The sequence below is a fragment of the Amblyomma mixtum genome, chromosome 4 (assembly GCF_055824585.1).
Source record: "Amblyomma mixtum isolate Tamu chromosome 4, ASM5582458v1, whole genome shotgun sequence".
Classification (NCBI taxonomy): domain Eukaryota; kingdom Metazoa; phylum Arthropoda; class Arachnida; order Ixodida; family Ixodidae; genus Amblyomma; species Amblyomma mixtum.
The window spans coordinates 144990287-145008795 of NC_143015.1; the positions used below are offsets into that span (position 1 = coordinate 144990287).

The following is an 18509-nucleotide window of genomic DNA, read 5'->3' on the forward strand; positions in this document are numbered from 1 at the left end:
CAGCCATCGGATCTGCGGCCGTGTGGTTCTTGAAGGAGCTTGAAGGATGGGCTGTTTCTTATAGTACATCAATATGCCTTTGCAATGTTTGCAACCACCGGTATTTAGATCTCTCGGGCGCTTCACTTAAGCTGGAAGGAGAACAAAGGGGGTGAGGAGCTAGCACGCTGAGGTTGAAAAGCCGTTGTAGGCCCCGTCATTAGTTTTGTCAGAATCGTAGAAGTTCAGTTTGATACAGGCAGATGTTTTGTGAAATTTAAAATTAAACGTAGGTTAAATTTCAAAACGAAATTTTGTTGAAGTTAAAAATTTTAAAACATTACCACGGAGCCGTCGAAGCAGGCTTTGTCCAGCTCGAACCTGGAGGACCAGCGATGCCTGGTGAACTGGACAAAAGTTGCTGCAGTCTCCGTAAGGGCGCTCGACTAAAGGATTCACTCAATCACCAGAGACGGTTTCGTTCAAGTTAGCAAACGTTTTTCATGCATTAATTTTTAAATCGCCACTACCCCGTTTCAAAAACGGCGCTGTCAAGAAACCTGCGCTCTTCCTCCATGCCTGCGCTCCATCACCATCACCATCTCTCATCTTCTCAAAATCCAAGTCTAGCCAAGTCGCAGTTCAAACTTAATCCATCGTGGCTAATGGTTCCTTCCTTTTTCGCAACGTTTGAGTAGCTTGCATCTCCTGTGCCGAACTTTTACCTTGCCTGTCGCTCTACGTGAAGTGTAATTGCGTGAACTGCTCCGCGAGGTCTCCTTGTGTCCTTTTATCGCCGGCCAGTGTGAACAATTCGCGCTTTACCCGCAAACTGGTACTCTTTACGTTCGGTTTCCAGACCGCCGCCGGAGCCGCCGGTCTGTTTTGAGTCAAGATGTCTCTAGCAGACGAATTGCTCGCCGATTTGGAAGATGCGGGAGACCTCGAAGAGGACCAGCTTTACCAGCAAGACACGCACATTCAGGAGGTCGAAGATGTCATTCCGCTAGAAATCGATACGAAGGTCAAGTCGGTTCGGGCGATCGCTAAACTACGAGACTCCGAAGAGGTGAGGGAAGTCACATGCCGGCATACTATGTACCGAGTATGTAGTGGAGGTGTTCGATTGCACGCATTTCCTTCGCCCAAAGCGCAACGATGCCTGTCGGAGGCTCTGAAAGCGCAGAATTTCTTGGAAAACTTTCGGCCAGCGTCTCTGCTGCGCTAGGAAAAGACGTGCTTGGGACTTCGGGTCGTCATTTTAGATTGGTTTATAGGAGTTTAACGTCCCAAAGCGGCTCAGGCTATCAGGGACACTGTAGTGAAGGGCTCCGGAAATTTCGACCACCTGGGGTTCTTTAACGTGCTCTGAAATCGCACAATACACGGGCCTCTAAAATTTCGCTTCCATCGAAATTCGACCGCCGTGGCTGGTATCGAAACCGCGTCTTTCGGGTCAGCAACCGAGCGCCATAACCACTGAGCCACCACGGCGGCCATTCTGACATAATACTCCGAGATGCTGCCATTATGCACTCAGTGTATTCTCAGTATGCATCGTTAATGAATGTCGAAAACGGCCCGCAAAAGACACTTCAGAGCACATTATTACGGCGCTTCCAAAGCAAGTACACCGCAGATGCTCCGAAGTGCCTTTCAGTCGACGCTTTAAGCAGAATAGTAGCGTCAAACAAGGGCGCTAAGTATGAAATACAAAAAAAAAGTGCATGCATTATAAATTTCAATAGTAAAATACGTCATCGAGAACAGAGGTGAATTTGTTACGTTAATTTTGGCGCATCATAGCCTTAGTTGCTTTTGCGCCATAAAACTCTATATAACTAACTACTACGTCGATTCACATTGAAGGGTGGTTACTAGTGACTTTAACAGTAAATGAACATGGTTACTGGTTGATCGTTCCCGGGTGCCAGACATTTCATTGAATAATTTGTCGGCGCAGTATGTGGTCCTTAAGCAGTCAAGCAGGGCAAAAGTGTACGTACAGAATTACACAACATTGTGCATCATTGCAATTTCGCCGTAAAACTGCGTACTGTCGTCTTCTGACACCGCTGATATGTGGTAAGCTGCGATTATAGCCATACATCATAGCTTCAGGAATCTTGAGGTGTGATGTTGAAAAACTAACTAAATGGTGAGAGGCAACATGTTATGGAGAGAAGCCTAACACTCTAACAAAATGTCTGACAGCCTGTTTACAGTGTTACTTGTGGATACTAAAGTCTCTTTTTTCTTTGTCAGCTGGCACACGTTATGAATGAAATAAAGGCAAAAGTGCTACAGACTCGTAAGGAAGAAGGTGAGTGCAGTTTTGCTACATGTTAAAACTTTTTTTCTTTTTAGTTGCCTTAACATTTACGTATACACTTCATTTTATTCAGTAACTGGGCCCGTTGAAGCAGATCCAGAATACCAGCTCATCGTCGAAGCCAACAACCTTGCTGTTGAGATCGACAACGAAATAAGTAAGTGCATTCCATTGGACACTGTCAGGGTATTTTTTGGATTGACAATTCGTCTCCAGTTCCGTCAATGTGGAGCTGAACATAATGTCAGCTTCGTTTTATTGATTGAAAGTTGCTGATGGCCCCAAAATTCCCATGTCATCTGTTCAATATTTAATGCGCACCACATAGTTTGCGTTGTTCTTAACTTAACTTAACTTAGTTAAGTTAAGAACAACGCAGCGAGCTATGGAAAGGAAAATGATAGGTGTAACGTTTAGAGATCGGAAGAGGCGGAGTGGGTGAGGAAACAAACGCGGGTTAATGACATCTTAGTTGAAATCAAGAGGAAGAAATGGGCTTGGGCAGGGCATGTAACGCGAAGGCAAGATAACCGCTGGTCCTTAAGGGTAACGGAGTGGATTCCAAGAGAAAGCAAACGCAGCAGGGGACGGCAGAAAGTTAGGTGGGCGGATGAGATTAAGAAGTTTGCGGGGATACAGTGGCGGCAACTGACAAAGGACAGGGTTAATTGGAGAGACATGGGAGAGGCCTTTGCCCTGCAGTGGGTGTAGTCAGGCTGATGATGATGATGATGATGACATAGTTTGCAAGTTTCAAGATGTTAGCTTGACCTTTCTCACTCTGTAAGCTCACCACCATTACATCCATGTTCGGTAGACAGCAACTCATGAGACCTTCATAGCAAGAAGCAGTTCAAGGCCTCCCCATAATTTCTACATTACTGTTGATAGGGGCTCATATGCTACCTCTTTACTGTAAAGGCTGACATTTGTTTGCACTTAACACCTTTACAAGTATTGGTTGGTCTATAATCCTACATATTCACACTGCCTTCGATTCCGTTTTTGTTTTGACTGGATGGTTTTCATGCATTCGGCATGGTATGTAACTTCTGTGCCCTGTCAGCTGTTTTTTTCTATCACCGGTCTTTTTTTTTTTTTTTTTTTTGCCCATGATTCTGTCCATTAAAACTCGGGCATTCATGTATGTATATGTATGCCGATATACTTTTTTTAGCTGTTCACTCTTAAGACTCGCTGAAACTTTGCCTGTGACATTTAAAACCTCTCTGTTGCAATGTCTTTGACAACATAACTGTTTTCATGAAATGTCCTGTTTCAGACATTATTCACAAGTTCACCAGAGACAACTACCAGAAGCGTTTTCCGGAGCTTGAATCACTCGTCCCTGGAGCCTTGGATTATGTTTCGACAGTTAAGGTATGTAATCATACTCTTCATAAACGCAGCAGCCATTTTTCTTTTCTGTCATGTAGACAGAAAAATGGTTTGGTTTGGTTTGGTTTATGGGGTTCAACGTCCCAAAGCGACTGAGGCTATGAGAGACGCCGTAGTGAAGGGCTCCGGAAATTTCGACCACCTGGGGTTCTTTAACGTGCACTGACATCGCACAGTGCACGGGCCTCTAGAATTTCTCCTCCAAAGAAATTCCAGCCGCCGCGGCCGGGATCGAACCCACGTCTTTCGGGTCAGCAGCCGAGCACCATAACCGCTGAGCCACCGCGGCGGCCAGACAGAAAAATGAAACGTTCTGTACTCAGAAGCATACAGTATGACAGAACAGCCATTTTGAGTGAATCTAACATTAGTTAAAAGGCATCAGCCTGTAATAGCATGCTGTCATTAAGGATGCCTTTCATTTAGAGCCTTAAAGGTGCCAAGTAAATTTTGAAAAGTGGACACGATAAAGCTTTGCAAGCTTTTTTAAGCATTAAACTGCTGGGTCTCCAAATGTTGAAGGCTCGGTTGCATCATGTAATTAGAGTGGGGACAGTTTCATTTTGATGTCCTTAGGAGAAAAGCAGTTTGATCACTGCACACAACTGCGGAGTGGTCACAAAATGTGTTGTATGGTTTTTTGATGACGAATGCCTGTGAAATTGTGGGAGGCAAGAAAAAAAAACTTAATGAACCTTGTGTTTATGAGTTAAAGAGGACAGTTTAGAGGCTGGCATCATTGACTTGCATTCTAAAGAGAAAGCCCGTTTATTTGTCAGGGCCTTGAGAGAGACAGGTCACTTTTTTTCAGTTCTTATTCGTTTCTCGTGCATGTACAGTATGTGTCATGCTTAGTGGGAACATGAGAAATAATTAAACCTGATCTTAACACGGAGAAAAGTAGGTTTCACCTTGAAGCAAGAGCATGGCTTCAGGCTTCTCTTCTCGAGTTCGCTGCGCCTTTTTCTTGCTTCGCGGTGAAACCTACTTTTCCCACATTAAGAACCGGTTTAACCATTTGTCGTGTTCCCTCTAAGTATGACACATACTGTGCATGTAGCCATTCTTTTGTTATCTTCATGTCTTACTATTGAACATCTAAAAGTTTAAATACGAAATTGTGCATGGCACGGTACTCCGAATCATAGTGATCACACCTGCGAGATGTTTTGGCCGTTCAACATCAAGTTGCTTGCAGTGTTGACAAACGTTAATGAGTGTTTGCATTCCACAGGAACTGGGGAACAGCCTGGAGAATGCTAAGAACAATGAAACGCTGCAGTCTTTCCTGACCCCTGCCACCATCATGGTCGTCAGCGTGACAGCCTCGACGACTCAGGGGTAAGAGGTTGACTTTTCATTTCATTTTCATTTCATTTATTGGTTTTGTTTGGCCAGTACAGAGACTGCAAACAAGGGAGAGCAAGCTAAAGGCGCCTAGTAGTGCCTGACAGAGGCCTGCCCTCCCCATGTAAAAAAAAAAAAAAAAAGTGGCACTTGGCAATGGTACAAAGTTTCCATAAGTAACAGAAACTAGAAAAGCAGCGGATATATTGACAACGAAACAGAGATCAGTGATGCATAGTGCTAAGCACAACAAAACTAAGAGCAAAACATAACAAAGACAAAAACTGATTAGGTAAAAACACACCACAACTAGCTATAACAAAAATATTCATGAACAGTTTTCCTAAATCTGACCTCGGACATATTTTGTAGTGACAATTCTGTTAAGTATGGATAGGTGTTTAATGTATGAGGAATTATGTGAGTTAGTTTTTGGAACAAAGTACGGGATTTTGTACGGGATTTTGATGCATGGTATTTTGGGGCATTGCAGCTGGCATGTCTTTTGTGGGGGAAAGATGCAGTGGTTGACAAGGTTTTACATGCCTTTTATGCAAAGGGGGGAGGGGGGGGGGGGTAGAGTGTATAAAGAGATGCAAACAGCATTCCTTTTGTCCTTGTATTTGCAGGCAACTACTTACTCAGGAAGAGCTGGCAACCATTTTTGAAGCATGTGACATGGTAAGTACACTCTTGGTGCGAGAGACCACATAGTCGCATTCTGTGACCCTTCAGTTTCTTGCCTATTATTTTGTCTTGCAAAGAAGGGGGCAAGTTAAAGAGTCACACCAGAGAATAAAGTACAAATGGTTATTATGACTGCCAAAGTCAGACTGCAAGAGAACTATTAGTGCAGCAGAAAGCGCCACGCATGGTGTTAAGCGCAATTGCAGGAAACACCCACTTAATTTGTATTGAGAACTCATAACTGACATAAGTTGTGTATAGACTTTTGTGAAAGTGCCTAATACCCGTGCCACACGCGTACAAGAAATGGCAGTAAATGCTTAAGGCCTTAAGTTTGTTAATGACATTATTTTTGGAGTTGGTGCTACACGTCCACATTTAATGCCATTATCGAAAGTGACGATGACGATAATGCTTGCAAGGTGGTCAAAAGTTTCATCTGAATATAAACATTCCTAATGAGCATAATATATCGGGAATGTTGTTCAAATGTAATGTGAAAACGACTTTCCAGAAAATACGGCTGTTCCTGCTTTACAAGTCGAAAAAGTAGCCATAAACTCGCATGTCAGCACATAAGTCGAGAGTACCTGTCAATAAGGCTGGTTAAAATGGCTCTCTTTGCAACGAAAATGCGATATAGATGTCTCATCTGACTGAAAGTTAGGAATTAACTATATCCTACTGGTTAGGAAGTTGTTACTAACAAAGCTGCATGCTTTTCTGTGTGTGGAATGGGAACGAGAGTACGCATTGCACGGGCGAATGAGTTGTGGCGAACTCAGTAGGTCGCGAATGGCAGTACGGCTAATGCCATTAAATTTATGCGTGTGGCACCACACGAATGCCATTAAAACTTAAGGCAGTAAGCACTTAATGGCATTAAATCTGTCCATGTGGCACGGGTATAACACACACAGCTGCTTTTCCAGAGGAAAAATTTTGTAATACATCGAGAAAGTGCAGACCAGTATACTTGGGAAGAAGGTCTTCATTGATAGTTAACTAGTAAACATGCTTCAAGAAAGCATCAACGTATTGAACTGCATTTTGCGTAGTGTCACAGGTGCAAGAGTAACTAGAGGTAGGCTGTCATAAATTTTAACTCGCTTAACTCGAGGCTACAATTTATTTCAACCTAACATTTTGATCCTTTTAATACTCCAATGTATGGAAAACACTCGCCTTAATTTGAACTGCTTATAATTGGTTTCTGTGGCTGTTGGCTTCTCTCATATTTATAAACGAGCCCCTCATTGCCCTTTCCTTGTCAGCTTAATTGCTTAGCGAGGGCCTCGGTTCTGGCAGCCTTGACGCCATAGGAAGCATAAGAGGGTTCTCACACAGCTTTCACCCTCGCCGTTCGATGGCGTTCTACGTCACAGCAGCGGTAACTCGGGACGTTCCACGTCCGCCGCTTATGAACGTGGGTGGCGCTGGTGAACACTCTCAAGGTTAGGTTATTTGTAAACATAAATACCCCCGAAAGCGGAAGATTTGACAGCCGTCGCCGTAGCTCAGAGGTAGAGCACCGGACGCGTAATTCGGAGGTCGTGGGTTCGGGTCCCACCGGCGGCATATGGTTGTTTTTTCTTCTGCTTTTTCTAATCAATTAGCTTTAAGCGACAACATATTCAGTAATATTCTTTACTTGATCAACACCACAAAAAAAAGAAATAATTAAAAAAAATCACCTGTGCTCCTTGGTTTCTGTGGCTGTTGGCTTCTCTCATAATTCAAACAGATTTTCATTTCTCTTTGAGTTTTAATTATCAGAAATTGACAGCAGTCGCCATCATACATCACTTGTAATTACCTCATTGTTTCATGAAGCAAAACATCTGGGCGAAAGCTCATGCTACAGGCACTATACATAGGCAGTCAGGTGAAATTTTGATTGATTCGGAACTTCCCCACTATGCAGTGTGCATACTGGAAAGAAGGAGATGGGTGCTTATTTGCTTTCTGTGAGTCCTTCAAGCCAAATTGAAAACATTGCAGGCTCTCGAGCTGAACGACTTCAAGCAGGAGATTTACTCGTATGTCGAGTCACGGATGTCCTTCATCGCACCCAACCTTTCCCAGATTGTCGGAGCATCAGTGGCTGCCAAGTTGATGGGTGAGCCGGCATTTCGAGCCACTGCTAAATTTTCTTTGGGGCAGCTGAAGTTTCAGGAATTGCAATATTCACCTCGCACGTTAGTCAGGATTGAGCTGTTGAGCAGTGGACAGCATTCATTTTCATCATCTTTGTTTTATTATATACAGCTTCATTCAGGCCTTTATCTGGGTTGTCTAAACACATGGTCACTGTGTTTTCGAAATGTAACATCAGAAGTGGTTTAAAGGGACACTGAGGAAAAATTGAAGCTGGCTTGTATCGACAGAATACCAGCTCCTGATTACAAAAACGCCACTCATACTGACAACAAAGCTCCTGTAACGTAGAAAAGAGCAGAAACCAAAATACAGGTATCGCTGCCACAGGCCAAACTCGCAAGTACAAGCGTGATGACGTCATAGGAGAAAACAGTGTTGCTAGAACCAATGGTTCTAGAAACACTAGGACACGAGAAGCCACGAATCACTGAGGCGCAGCCAATGCATGTGCAAATCTCCTTGACGTCGCCAGATGGCGCCACGTGTCCGGCAGCTACGCGCGCGTCTGCAGCATCGGGACCAAGCGGGCTCCCGGTGGTCCGCTTACGGTAACAAGGTACACGGTAATGCTAAAGGTGTCTTTTTGCTAGAACTTCGTTGACGACTTCGAGAACGGGATCCATCGTAACGCTGGCAAAACGCCGGTGCAAACGTAAACGAAGCGACGGTAGCGACGGCCGCAATAGCCGATAGATGCCTTCAACGTGCGGCCGGCGGTAGCTTTCTTTTCGGCTGCTGCCAGGCCGCACTGCTGGCCGTCAGAAATCACGTAGTCTGCGTTACGTCATGTGCACGTCATGTTTCACGTCACTTAGTCCTGTGTCGTCATAGGAGAATCCCAAGTTTGAATCAGAGTGGCGGGAAAAACTGTTTCAACTTCGAATCCAAATTTCTTAGAAATAAATGCATCATTCGCTGCCGGCCGAGTGGCAACAAAGCCATGACATGCCGCACTATCGGATTTTGCTGTAATAAAAATATTGATAGAGCTCTCCTCACTGTCCCTTTAATCAGACATTTACAGTAGTACTTCAGTTATCTTGTACAGTGCCCTGTTTGTGATAATATGAGCTGAGTTGTAATGATAGTGGTTACAAGTTTTTATATCAGTTCTTCAGTTGAAGCAAGCTAATATGGCCAAGAAGGGAAGTCCAAGTGTTATATGCTAAATTATCAGTGAATTGTAAAATGCACCAGCTGTGCTAAAATTTCTTGCTATAAGGCTGATCCATACATCAAGATATAATATATTTTTTACAGCAGCAGTTGTATTAGGAGCTTTATTCTTCATTGAGTTGAACAGCATAACAATTTACATATAGTATGTTGTCATCGAAAGCTATTACATTCCTCTGCTGCCAAATACTGTGTCGACCAAGTGGGCCTGAAACCTAAGCGGCAGGCACTTTTTAACATTAGGAAAGTGTGGCATTTCTTGTTTTTTTTTTGTCTTAATGCCTTGAACTAGAGCAGCTTTTGTAGTTAACTGATGGCAAATAACTTTCTGAAGAACGCTTCCCCAATTTGGCCACTTGTTATATTCGGACACAGAACATTCTGCTTTTTGAGCTTGTTGGTGCAAACCATTGATGCAGCTTAAAAAGCCATGGCATGCTGCCACTGTGCATAGGCTTGCGGTTATTTTGCCAGTTGCTGTGGCGACGTTTCTGTGGAACCAAATTGTAAAAAATGCTTATATGTAGTGCAGCACTGGCATCTTTTAAATAATTCCTGGTGTATTAGTACCTGCAACTTTCCACCACAGCGTGCCTTGTACACATGGCTAGCTTTGGCACTTAAAAATTATGTTAATTTGAAATGCTGTCAAATTTTTCATTGTTGTCACCATTACCCTGGCTGCATATCAGGAGGCGGCACCGAATCAGCTCGGCAGACGAGGTTATGAATTTGTAGTCATAGGATGGCCACAGCTGGCACAAGACTGGATAATTGGTGGCGGGAGAGACCTTTCCCTTTTCTTATGGTCATGACCACATGTTTAGCCAACCAGCTCAGTGAGCATGAAACGTCAAAGTCTCTGCATAACGGCGACTGAAGTCTGCCGTCTCTTGCGTCTTGTTATAGGTTTTGTGTTGTCGCCTTTGCCGTTTACATGGGCGTTTCTGTCTCCACCCACCAGGTGTGGCCGGTGGGCTGACCAACCTGTCCAAGATGCCCGCCTGCAATGTGCTTGTGCTGGGCTCCCAGAAACGCACCCTGTCTGGCTTCTCTTCCACGGCCGTCATGCCACACACTGGTTTCGTCTACTACACCGACATCGTCCAGAACACACCTGCTGTGAGTGTTCCATCTGTCTCTTGCGTCTTAGTGGCCCCACTGTAGTGCAGTGTCTTGTTGGCTTATCATCATCAGTCTGACTACACCCACTGCAGGGCAAAGGCCTCTCCCATATCTCTCCAATTAACCCTGTCCTTCGCCAGCTGCGGCCACCGCATCCCCGCAAACTTCTTAATCTCATCTGCCCACCTAACTTTCTGCCGCCCCTGCTACGCTTGCCTTTTCTTGGAATCCACTCCGTTACCCTTAAGGACCAGTGGAACCACTGTTGACTGTTTGAACACATCAGCTTCAGAAGGTGGTGTACAAAACAGCTGCCGCCGCAGTGGCTCAGTGGTTATGGTGCTTGGCTGCTGACCCGAAAGACGCGGGTTCGGTCCCGGCCGCGGCGGTTGAATTTCTTTGGAGGAGAACTTCTAGAGGCCCGTGTACGGTGCGATGTCAGTGCACGTTAAAGAACTCCAGGTGGTGGAAATTTCCGGAGCCCTCCACTACGGCGTCTCTCATAGCCTTAGTCGCTTTGGGACGTTAAACCCCATAAACCAAACCTAAACTAAACAAAACAGCTGAATTAATTGTGCAGTGAAGATATGGGACTGCCGGATTAATACATTTAAATATTCATTTTTTCTCAACACAATAAGTGACTGGAACCTGCTGCCTAATGAAGTGTTTGAGAGCGAGAATTTCCAGGCCGCAATTGACCATGCAATAATCTGATTATGCTGTTGTCAGTGTTGGTTCTGCTTGTCGGGTGCAATCAGAATGCTTTTATCTTTTTGGAAGTTCTTAACATTTTTCTGTAACTTTTCTTTCTGTTTTGTTCTCTTGTGCTGTATTGAATTTTACTGTTAATGTACTTACCCCCCCCTACAATAATGCCTCTCAAGGCGCTGTAGGTACCTTGAATAAATAAATAAATAAATAAAATTCAGTATTGGTGTTCTAGCCTCTGCCCTGTTTTTGCAAGCGTTGTACATACATGCTGGGCGTTTACTTTTTCTCTGCTAAGAAAAGAGCCTTGCTTTCAGTTTAGGTGGGTCTGTGAGACTGAGGCAGTGTTTTGACTGAGCCTTGTGGTCACTTCTTTCTTTCTTTTATGCCTGCCTTTTTTGCCCTCCTCTCCCTGGCATCAGGATCTAAGGCGCAAGGCCGCCCGCCTGGTGGCGGCCAAGTGCGTACTGGCAGCCCGCGTGGACAGCTTCCACGAGGCCCCCGACGGAACGGTGGGCGCCTCGCTCCGGGAGGAGGTGGAGCGCAAGCTGGACAAGCTCCAGGAGCCCCCGCCCGTCAAGCAGGTCAAGCCTCTGCCCCCACCCATCGACCAGAACCGCAAGAAGAGGGGAGGACGGAGGTACTCTACCTTTCTCTCTTTTAAGGCCTTTAATGCCTCATCGTTGTAAGCAGAAGCTGTCGACAGAAATGTCACGCTTTTCAATTGGTCGCATTGGTCGTGACTTCACAGTGCGCAAATTTCAAACGGGCCAATTGTACTTTGGCTAGTAACCATGCAACCAATTAAAGGGATCGTATAGTGATGCTCCAAGTTAGTGGGACTGAGTTTAGTTGATTGCTTAATGAACTGATTAGGCTAATTAACCCTTCTAGTCAGACCAGATAAATAAATACACCGAGGAGGAAATTGGTCAAGCAAAGCAGACATTTGGGCTAGTTGGTGTGAATTCATGGTGGAAAAAAATAGCGCAAACTTAGACAGAAAACACAGAAAAGAGGGGAGACACTACAAGCGCTGACTCGCAACTAAGACACTACAAGCGCTGTTTTCTGTCTAAGTTTGCGCTGTTTTTTCCACCATGAAATTGGTCGAGTTGGGGAATCAAACCAGGGCCTCCGAGACATCGCCATGCCAGCTGGGTGGTTTGGAATGAACAAAGGCGCGTCTACGGTGTCTTTGTTCACTCCCATCTTCCTCCCTTCCTGTTATTGCAAGGTTCAAGTGTCCACTGAGGCATGCGAGACAGATACATTTCCTTTCCTCAAAAACCAATTTACCGACGAGCAAGGCGTAGAGCCGAAGGGGCGATGGCGTCCTGTGGACTCCCTGGCAGCGTTGCAAGACACTGTCGCGTTCCACTCTTAGAGGCGAAGCTTAACATCTTAGCCACACATCAGTGACACAAGCAGCACCACCGTGCTTAAAGGTGCACTGAAGAGGAATCTGAACTCGTCTTTTTGCCGCGGTAACTCGATCTACACGTTCCTAGCATTCTTAGGAACTGCTACTTATTGCCCTGTGTGGCCGATTCCCCTAATTAAATCGAATTAACGTCCGGCTCCCGCCTTTTTTTTTTAACTTCTTCCTCATACGGTGGGCGGAGTCGACCAACGCGTGGAGTGCCCTTTAGCCAGCTCCGTGGAGGTTTTGCTTTTGCTTCATTTTGTTTTTTAGGTTTCTGTGAATAAATAGTTTCATTTGCAGATAATATAACCGCAAAATAAGCCCGCAGAAATAAAAATATGCGCGGACTATTTGCTTCTACGAACTACTATGTATTACTCCGCCGATGGCAGAGCGGCAAGCCGCCACGGGACTGGGTGAAAGGCACTCCATGCGTTGGTCGACTCCGCCCACCGTACGAGGGAGAATTAAAAAAAAAAAGGCGGGAGCCGGACGTTAATTCGATTTAATTACGGAAATCGGCCACACAGGGCAATAAATCGAAGTTCCTAAGAATGCTAGGAACGTGTAGATCGAGTTCCCGCGGCAAAAAGACGAGTTCAGATTCCTCTTCAGTGCACCTTTAAGGCTTTCGCCTCACCGCACTTTAGGTCAACAAAGCGCCCCCCTGAATTTTTTCTGCCAGTGTCGGACGCAACTCAAAGAGGAAGCAATCATTGCCCATCGAAAATGAGGCCATTCAAACAGTGGCATCCACATCATGGCATAACATTGTGGTCAGCTGCCTTGCACCTGGTAGCACCCAGCTCGTAGTGGCTATGGTAGCTGCAAGGTGGTTTACCATGACTACATTATGCAACGTTGATGCCATTGGTTGAAGGGCCCCTTTGAGGGGCATTTGTCACTTCCTTCTAGAGTTGTGTCCAGTCGTAGCATCCTCTGAAGCATTTTGACATTTTGACGGAGAATTTTTGTAAAATGAAGTAGCCAACACAACATCAGGGTAGCTTAAGTTCTCAAAAATCAGGTGTTTTCATTGCGTACTTTGTAGTGAAACTTTGAGGGTCAAGCTATTCCACTACCTCACAGTGCTACTGCAAGGTATCAGGCCAGTGTACTACTTCATTATCAGTTAATTAAACACAAGAAGTCTTTGATGCACTGAATACAGCAGTAGCACAACAATGCAAAGGGTACGTTTTAATGCGGTTTTAATGCAACAGCGTTAAAAGTCCTGTTACCCAAAAAATCCGGCATCAGCGTTGTGACTGAAAAATAGTCACCCGCCGGAGAAGCAACCTAGGTGGGCCACCTAGGTCACGTGACCTTGTGGCATCATCACAACCTGCACACCGGATTGTGAGCGAACTGAACACCGTGCCAGGTGGCTTTAAATTAATGATTGATTGTGAGAGGTTGGTTGGGAAGAGCAACTTGGGTCACATAAGACTTACCAGTGGCAGCGCCTACCATCTTAGGGAAGGGGCGCATCCCATAACCGCTGCATTGCGGAAGGAGTGGTGTTAGGACTCCCAGGGATCTACTATTAATGTAAAGATGAAAATGACTACAGTTCCGCATATATGGCAATTAACTCATTAACGCACTATCCCGTCATATCCTTAAGACAGAGCTTAAGTATCCCCAACAATTTTTTTTCTACTTGCGTGTTTTCAGTGTATACTAATGCAGCAAGACTTGTTTCTTTTCCATCATTGCCGCAGAGTCCGACGGATGAAGGAACGGTTTGCCGTGACTGAGTTACGCAAGCAGGCAAACCGAATGACTTTTGGAGAGGTGAGCGCACTTTTTCTCCGATTCCAGTTTTTATTTTATTTTGCACTTCAAAAATAACTCGTTAAGGAAGAAGAAAATAAGAAAGTACCGGAGTCTCTGTGCATTCAAGAACTGTAGTTTGGGCTAGTTAGTCCATGATTCACAAAGAAAATGGCGTGAAAAAAAAGGGTCGGAAGAGAAACGTACATGACAGGACCAGCGCCAACTTACAACTGCATGGCTGTTATAAACAATGTGATTAAAGCTTGCTGTTTGTTAGGCTAGTAGAGTCATTGTCAGTGATGGAATACGCTGTGCAAAAAGCACTAACAAACAATGGCTCATGTTGTTCACTTTCGCCCATGTTTTTTAGCACCATTGTGCTCCACTGTTGGCTTGTTCTAAGTTTATACAACAATATTTCAAATACATTGAATGCTCAATTAGAATGAATTATTGTAGTGTCCAGCATACACTATCTGTGATCTCTTTTCAAGTCTGTTTTCTCTCTGTTTTCGCCAACAGATTGAAGAGGACGCATACCAGGATGACCTTGGCTTCAGCTCGGGACAGATTGGCAAGGCTGGCACTGGTCGCATCAGGGCAGCTCAGGTGGACGAGAAGACCAAAGTCCGCATCTCCAAGACGCTGCAGGTGACGCAGTTGCTTTTCTGTGCACTGGCACTCTGCTATTAGTATATATTACACCTTACCGTTCTGTACAGAGGCAGTTAAGTGTAGTTTGCAGCTCACAGTAGAGTACTTGATCGCCAGTCTTGGCAGTTCCGCACATAATGGTCATTACTAGGGCCCGGAAATTTAGGCATTGGCCTAAAAATGCCTATAAATGCCTAAATGGGGGATTTTTGCACTTGCATGCCTTTTTGTCACTTTTTAGGAAATACTACCTATTTAACCGCATTTTGTGCCTATAAATGCCTAAATCCGGCACTTTGGTCCTCGGTGCCGTTTTTCAATTTTGAGACATCTGTCTGTGTGTGGTGAAAGGCGCGCGCCGATGCACGTACAAAAGGCGTGGGTCTCACCGAACGTTTTTCTCGAATTGTAACTTGAACGCAGTGTAACGAACTGTTTATCTCGAAGTGTAGCAAGGGACGAGTTTGGAAAGAGACCTGACATACATTAGTGCAAACTTCTCAAAATTGACGGAAAGGATGACAAAGTTGGAAAAGGCTGGACTCTCAACAGATGAATCGTTGAAGGTAGTGGCAGAAGTACCAGCAGCACTTCGGGGGCTGGAAGGAGAGGGATCTACTGCTTCTACGAAGATGCAACAACTGGTAGAAAAAAATAGATGCCGAGAAACAATTTCCCAAATCAGAGACTTTCTACACGGAGATGGTATACGGCCACATCACCTGAACGCCTAAGCCTTTATCAACTCTCATTTTTTAGGTTCGCACCACTAAGTTTATGCAATGCGAAAAGAAGCCCTTTAAAGTACAAAGCTATGCTTAGCGAAAACCGAAGGCGCTTCAGGTTCGAAAACCTGAGAATGCGCTTTATTGCTTCAGTTGAGGACTGCGTACGCTCCGTGCTTGACTTACAAATCTTGTACATATGAATGAAGAGTATTATTCAAAACGCCTATTTTTGCTTTATAGCGCCTATTTCAATATTTTTTCGAGCCTAGATGCCTGCCTATTTCCGGGCCCTAGTCATTGCAGACTTGGTAATGTACTGTAAAAAGGAAGTGACGGACGTCAAACCTACTATACGCTGTAAATGTACGAAGACAGAACAACAACCTGCCCATGGCTGATTTGTACAGTTCTATTCAGAGCAGCAGCTCTACGCTCTGCCTACCGTGACTGAGAAGTTAGTGATCTTCTTCTGTCTTTAAGTTGGCATGTAGATTTAGAGAGGAAGAAGTCTTTTAGTTGAGGGAAATCATCATGGGACCTCCTGTCTGTAATTGAAACAATGTGTTGCACAAAAAAAATCAATCCAAGAAGTGTTTATACTGTGCGCTGAACTAAAATGCAAGATGGCGGTTTTGTAACAAGGTGCTCTGCTGCCTTTCGGTTACAGAAAAACCTTCAGCGACAGCAGGTGTATGGAGGCAGCACGACAGTCCGGAGGCACGTGTCTGGTACAGCTTCGAGCGTTGCCTTTACACCACTCCAGGTGAGTGATGGTGCTCAAGGGTGAAAGCTACACATGTGCACCTTAAATTCCACATGGACAATACAGATTAATGGTGCATTCTAGTTTACGAGTCTGAAGATGGGGTGTGGTGCAGACAAGTCAAATACAGAACGCTGGATGTGTACTTCGGTACTGATACAGCAGTTTCTTCAGTTCTTTTCACTAGATTTCATTCAAGCATCATCCGTGTGCTCGGTCAAGATATTCCTAGGGTTTTTTTGTCGCGAAACACATAATTTGGTTTGGAATTTTTGCAATGCAGTATCCGTTGATGTATCTAGAATGAGATTCTGAAAGACTAACCAATAGCCATCTCTTAACCGGCATAAGCAGGAGCATGAAATGATTTGGTTTGGTTTATGGGGTTTAACGTCCCAAAGCGACTAAGGCTATGAGAGACGCCGTAGTGGAGGGCTCCGAAAATTTCGACCACCTGGGGTTCTTTAACGTGCACTGACATCGCACAGTACACGGGCCTCTAGAATTTCGCCTCCAAAGAAATTCTAGCCGCCGCGGCCGGGATCGAACCCGCGTCTTTCGGGTCACTAGCCAAGCACTTAACGGAGCAGGGCAAGAATGTTAAAAAATCACTGGAAAGTGCTCACTTACTTTCACTCGTGGTTGTGGGTTCTTTGTTGTTTTTAGAGGTGTATCATTTGGCTCAGGTGTCCATGGCAGTACAGTGCAGTGATTGAGGAAGTTTATGTAATCTTCTCAGAAGGTGTTTCAGAGGCCCTTTAAAAAGCGGAACTTTGCATTAATTCGGCTGATTCTAGTATTGCCACTATCAGTGACCATCATTGTTCTCTTCCAGGGCCTGGAAATCGTCAACCCCCACGCAGCCGAGACAAAGGCCAATGACGGAGGTGCAAAATATTTCTCCAACACTGCAGGCTTCCTCAAGATTTCCAAAACCTGAACAGCAACGTAAATATACCGCACCATTCTGTACATATGCTCAGCTAATAAAACGCCACTGTGCATTTGACCAACACTTGCATGGAGTTACCGCTATTTGGATTTGTCCTAACAGACTGACAAGCTTTAACAGTATTGACGGCACAGATGATGCATTTCGGGCAATGCAAGATGAACGTTACAGATAGAATATTGTGAATTTATATGCAATGGAAGTCCATAAATTCAACAGCAAGGTATGTGATCTTGTCCTTAAAGTAACAATAAGAACTCCGCAGGTGCCCAAGTTCAGTCGTTTATTTAGTAAGAGTACTAGACGCTTTCTGTTGATTACAGGCATTATATGTAAAAAAAAAAACGCATCAGTGGTTTCTGGCAATCATCATTACCATGGAGCTAAACCTAACATTTGCAGATTCCAGGTCCATTTACAGCGACAATTAAGTTTGCGCACATTTTACGGAACCATAATTTTTTTTTAGCAAATTCCAGTCCGCAATCCTAAGCATGCTTTTCTTCTCCCCAAACCAAAAAACGTGTTTCACCCCGGTGCTAGCTAAGCACGTGTGTCCGAGTGTGTACGCGAGTGACATATGCAGACTGTGCGCGAAGGAGAGAGCCACCGCGGCTCACATCCTTTGGGACTGTAGCGTAAATCCGCGCGAAGCCAGCGAGAAGACGACGATCCCGCCGCAGCTAGAGGCTGCAACGAGGAGCTGTGATCAAAAGACACAACTCAAGGCCGTCCAGCAGGTCTCGGCAGCTCTCGAGAGGCAGCGACCGAGCGAAACCGAGGAGAGGGGGGCGGCACCCCCAGGAAGGGGGCGGCGGCCCTCTCGAACCCGCGGAAGTAGCGAGGAAGACCTCAAGGAGCACAACGCACGAGATTGACGTAGTGGCCGCGTCGCGGTAAAAGCTTGTCCTCCGTGCTTGGAGGGAGCCTAACCGACTCTGCAGGCTTTCTAAATAAAAGTTGTTCTCTCTCTCTCTCTTTCAAGGGGCGGTCTGTGTTCACATTCTGTGCTGTAATCATCAATCCAGGGCAACTCATTCCAAAATGCAGTGCATAGGCTGTCCATAGGCACATATTCCACAGGCACATATTCAATTTTAATTTTGCAACACAGTGGTGAATTTTTTCCCTCTGTACAAACTCTGAGCAATGTTCCAAAAGTCTTACTGACTGTTCCCTCACATGATGGCGAGGAGGCTAAAATGCAAATCAGCATTCCCACTATTACGTGTTACTGTGTCTGAAAGGAGAGAGACTGACGCTTGCAGTAATGTTGGTTCTGCAGAGCTCGC

The 18509-nt window shown here is 45.0% G+C and overlaps 1 protein-coding gene across 1 annotated transcript; it reads left to right on the forward strand.

The window, feature by feature from the left end:
* The first annotated feature begins 751 nt into the window (after nucleotides 1-751).
* Prp31 (pre-mRNA processing factor 31) lies at nucleotides 752-17278 on the forward strand. Its single transcript, XM_089588224.1, has 13 exons — nucleotides 752-1048; nucleotides 2245-2302; nucleotides 2385-2468; nucleotides 3594-3691; nucleotides 4944-5050; nucleotides 5686-5737; nucleotides 7745-7862; nucleotides 10044-10201; nucleotides 11338-11555; nucleotides 14066-14138; nucleotides 14643-14771; nucleotides 16170-16265; nucleotides 17101-17278. Exons 1-13 carry the CDS (start codon nucleotides 875-877, stop codon nucleotides 17203-17205), a joined length of 1470 nt encoding a protein of 489 aa, XP_089444350.1. The 5' UTR covers nucleotides 752-874; the 3' UTR covers nucleotides 17206-17278.
* The last annotated feature ends 1231 nt before the right edge of the window (nucleotides 17279-18509 follow it).

Excerpts from the sequence above, each read along its gene's own strand:
- Prp31 (XM_089588224.1), top strand. The coding sequence starts at position 875 with ATGTCTCTAGCAGACGAATTGCTCGCCGATTTGGAAGATGCGGGAGAC. Across the intron at positions 2,303-2,384 it reads ACAGACTCGTAAGGAAGAAG|TAACTGGGCCCGTTGAAGCA; the intron begins GTGAGTGCAGTT and ends CATTTTATTCAG. Across the intron at positions 14,139-14,642 it reads ACCGAATGACTTTTGGAGAG|ATTGAAGAGGACGCATACCA; the intron begins GTGAGCGCACTT and ends TTTCGCCAACAG.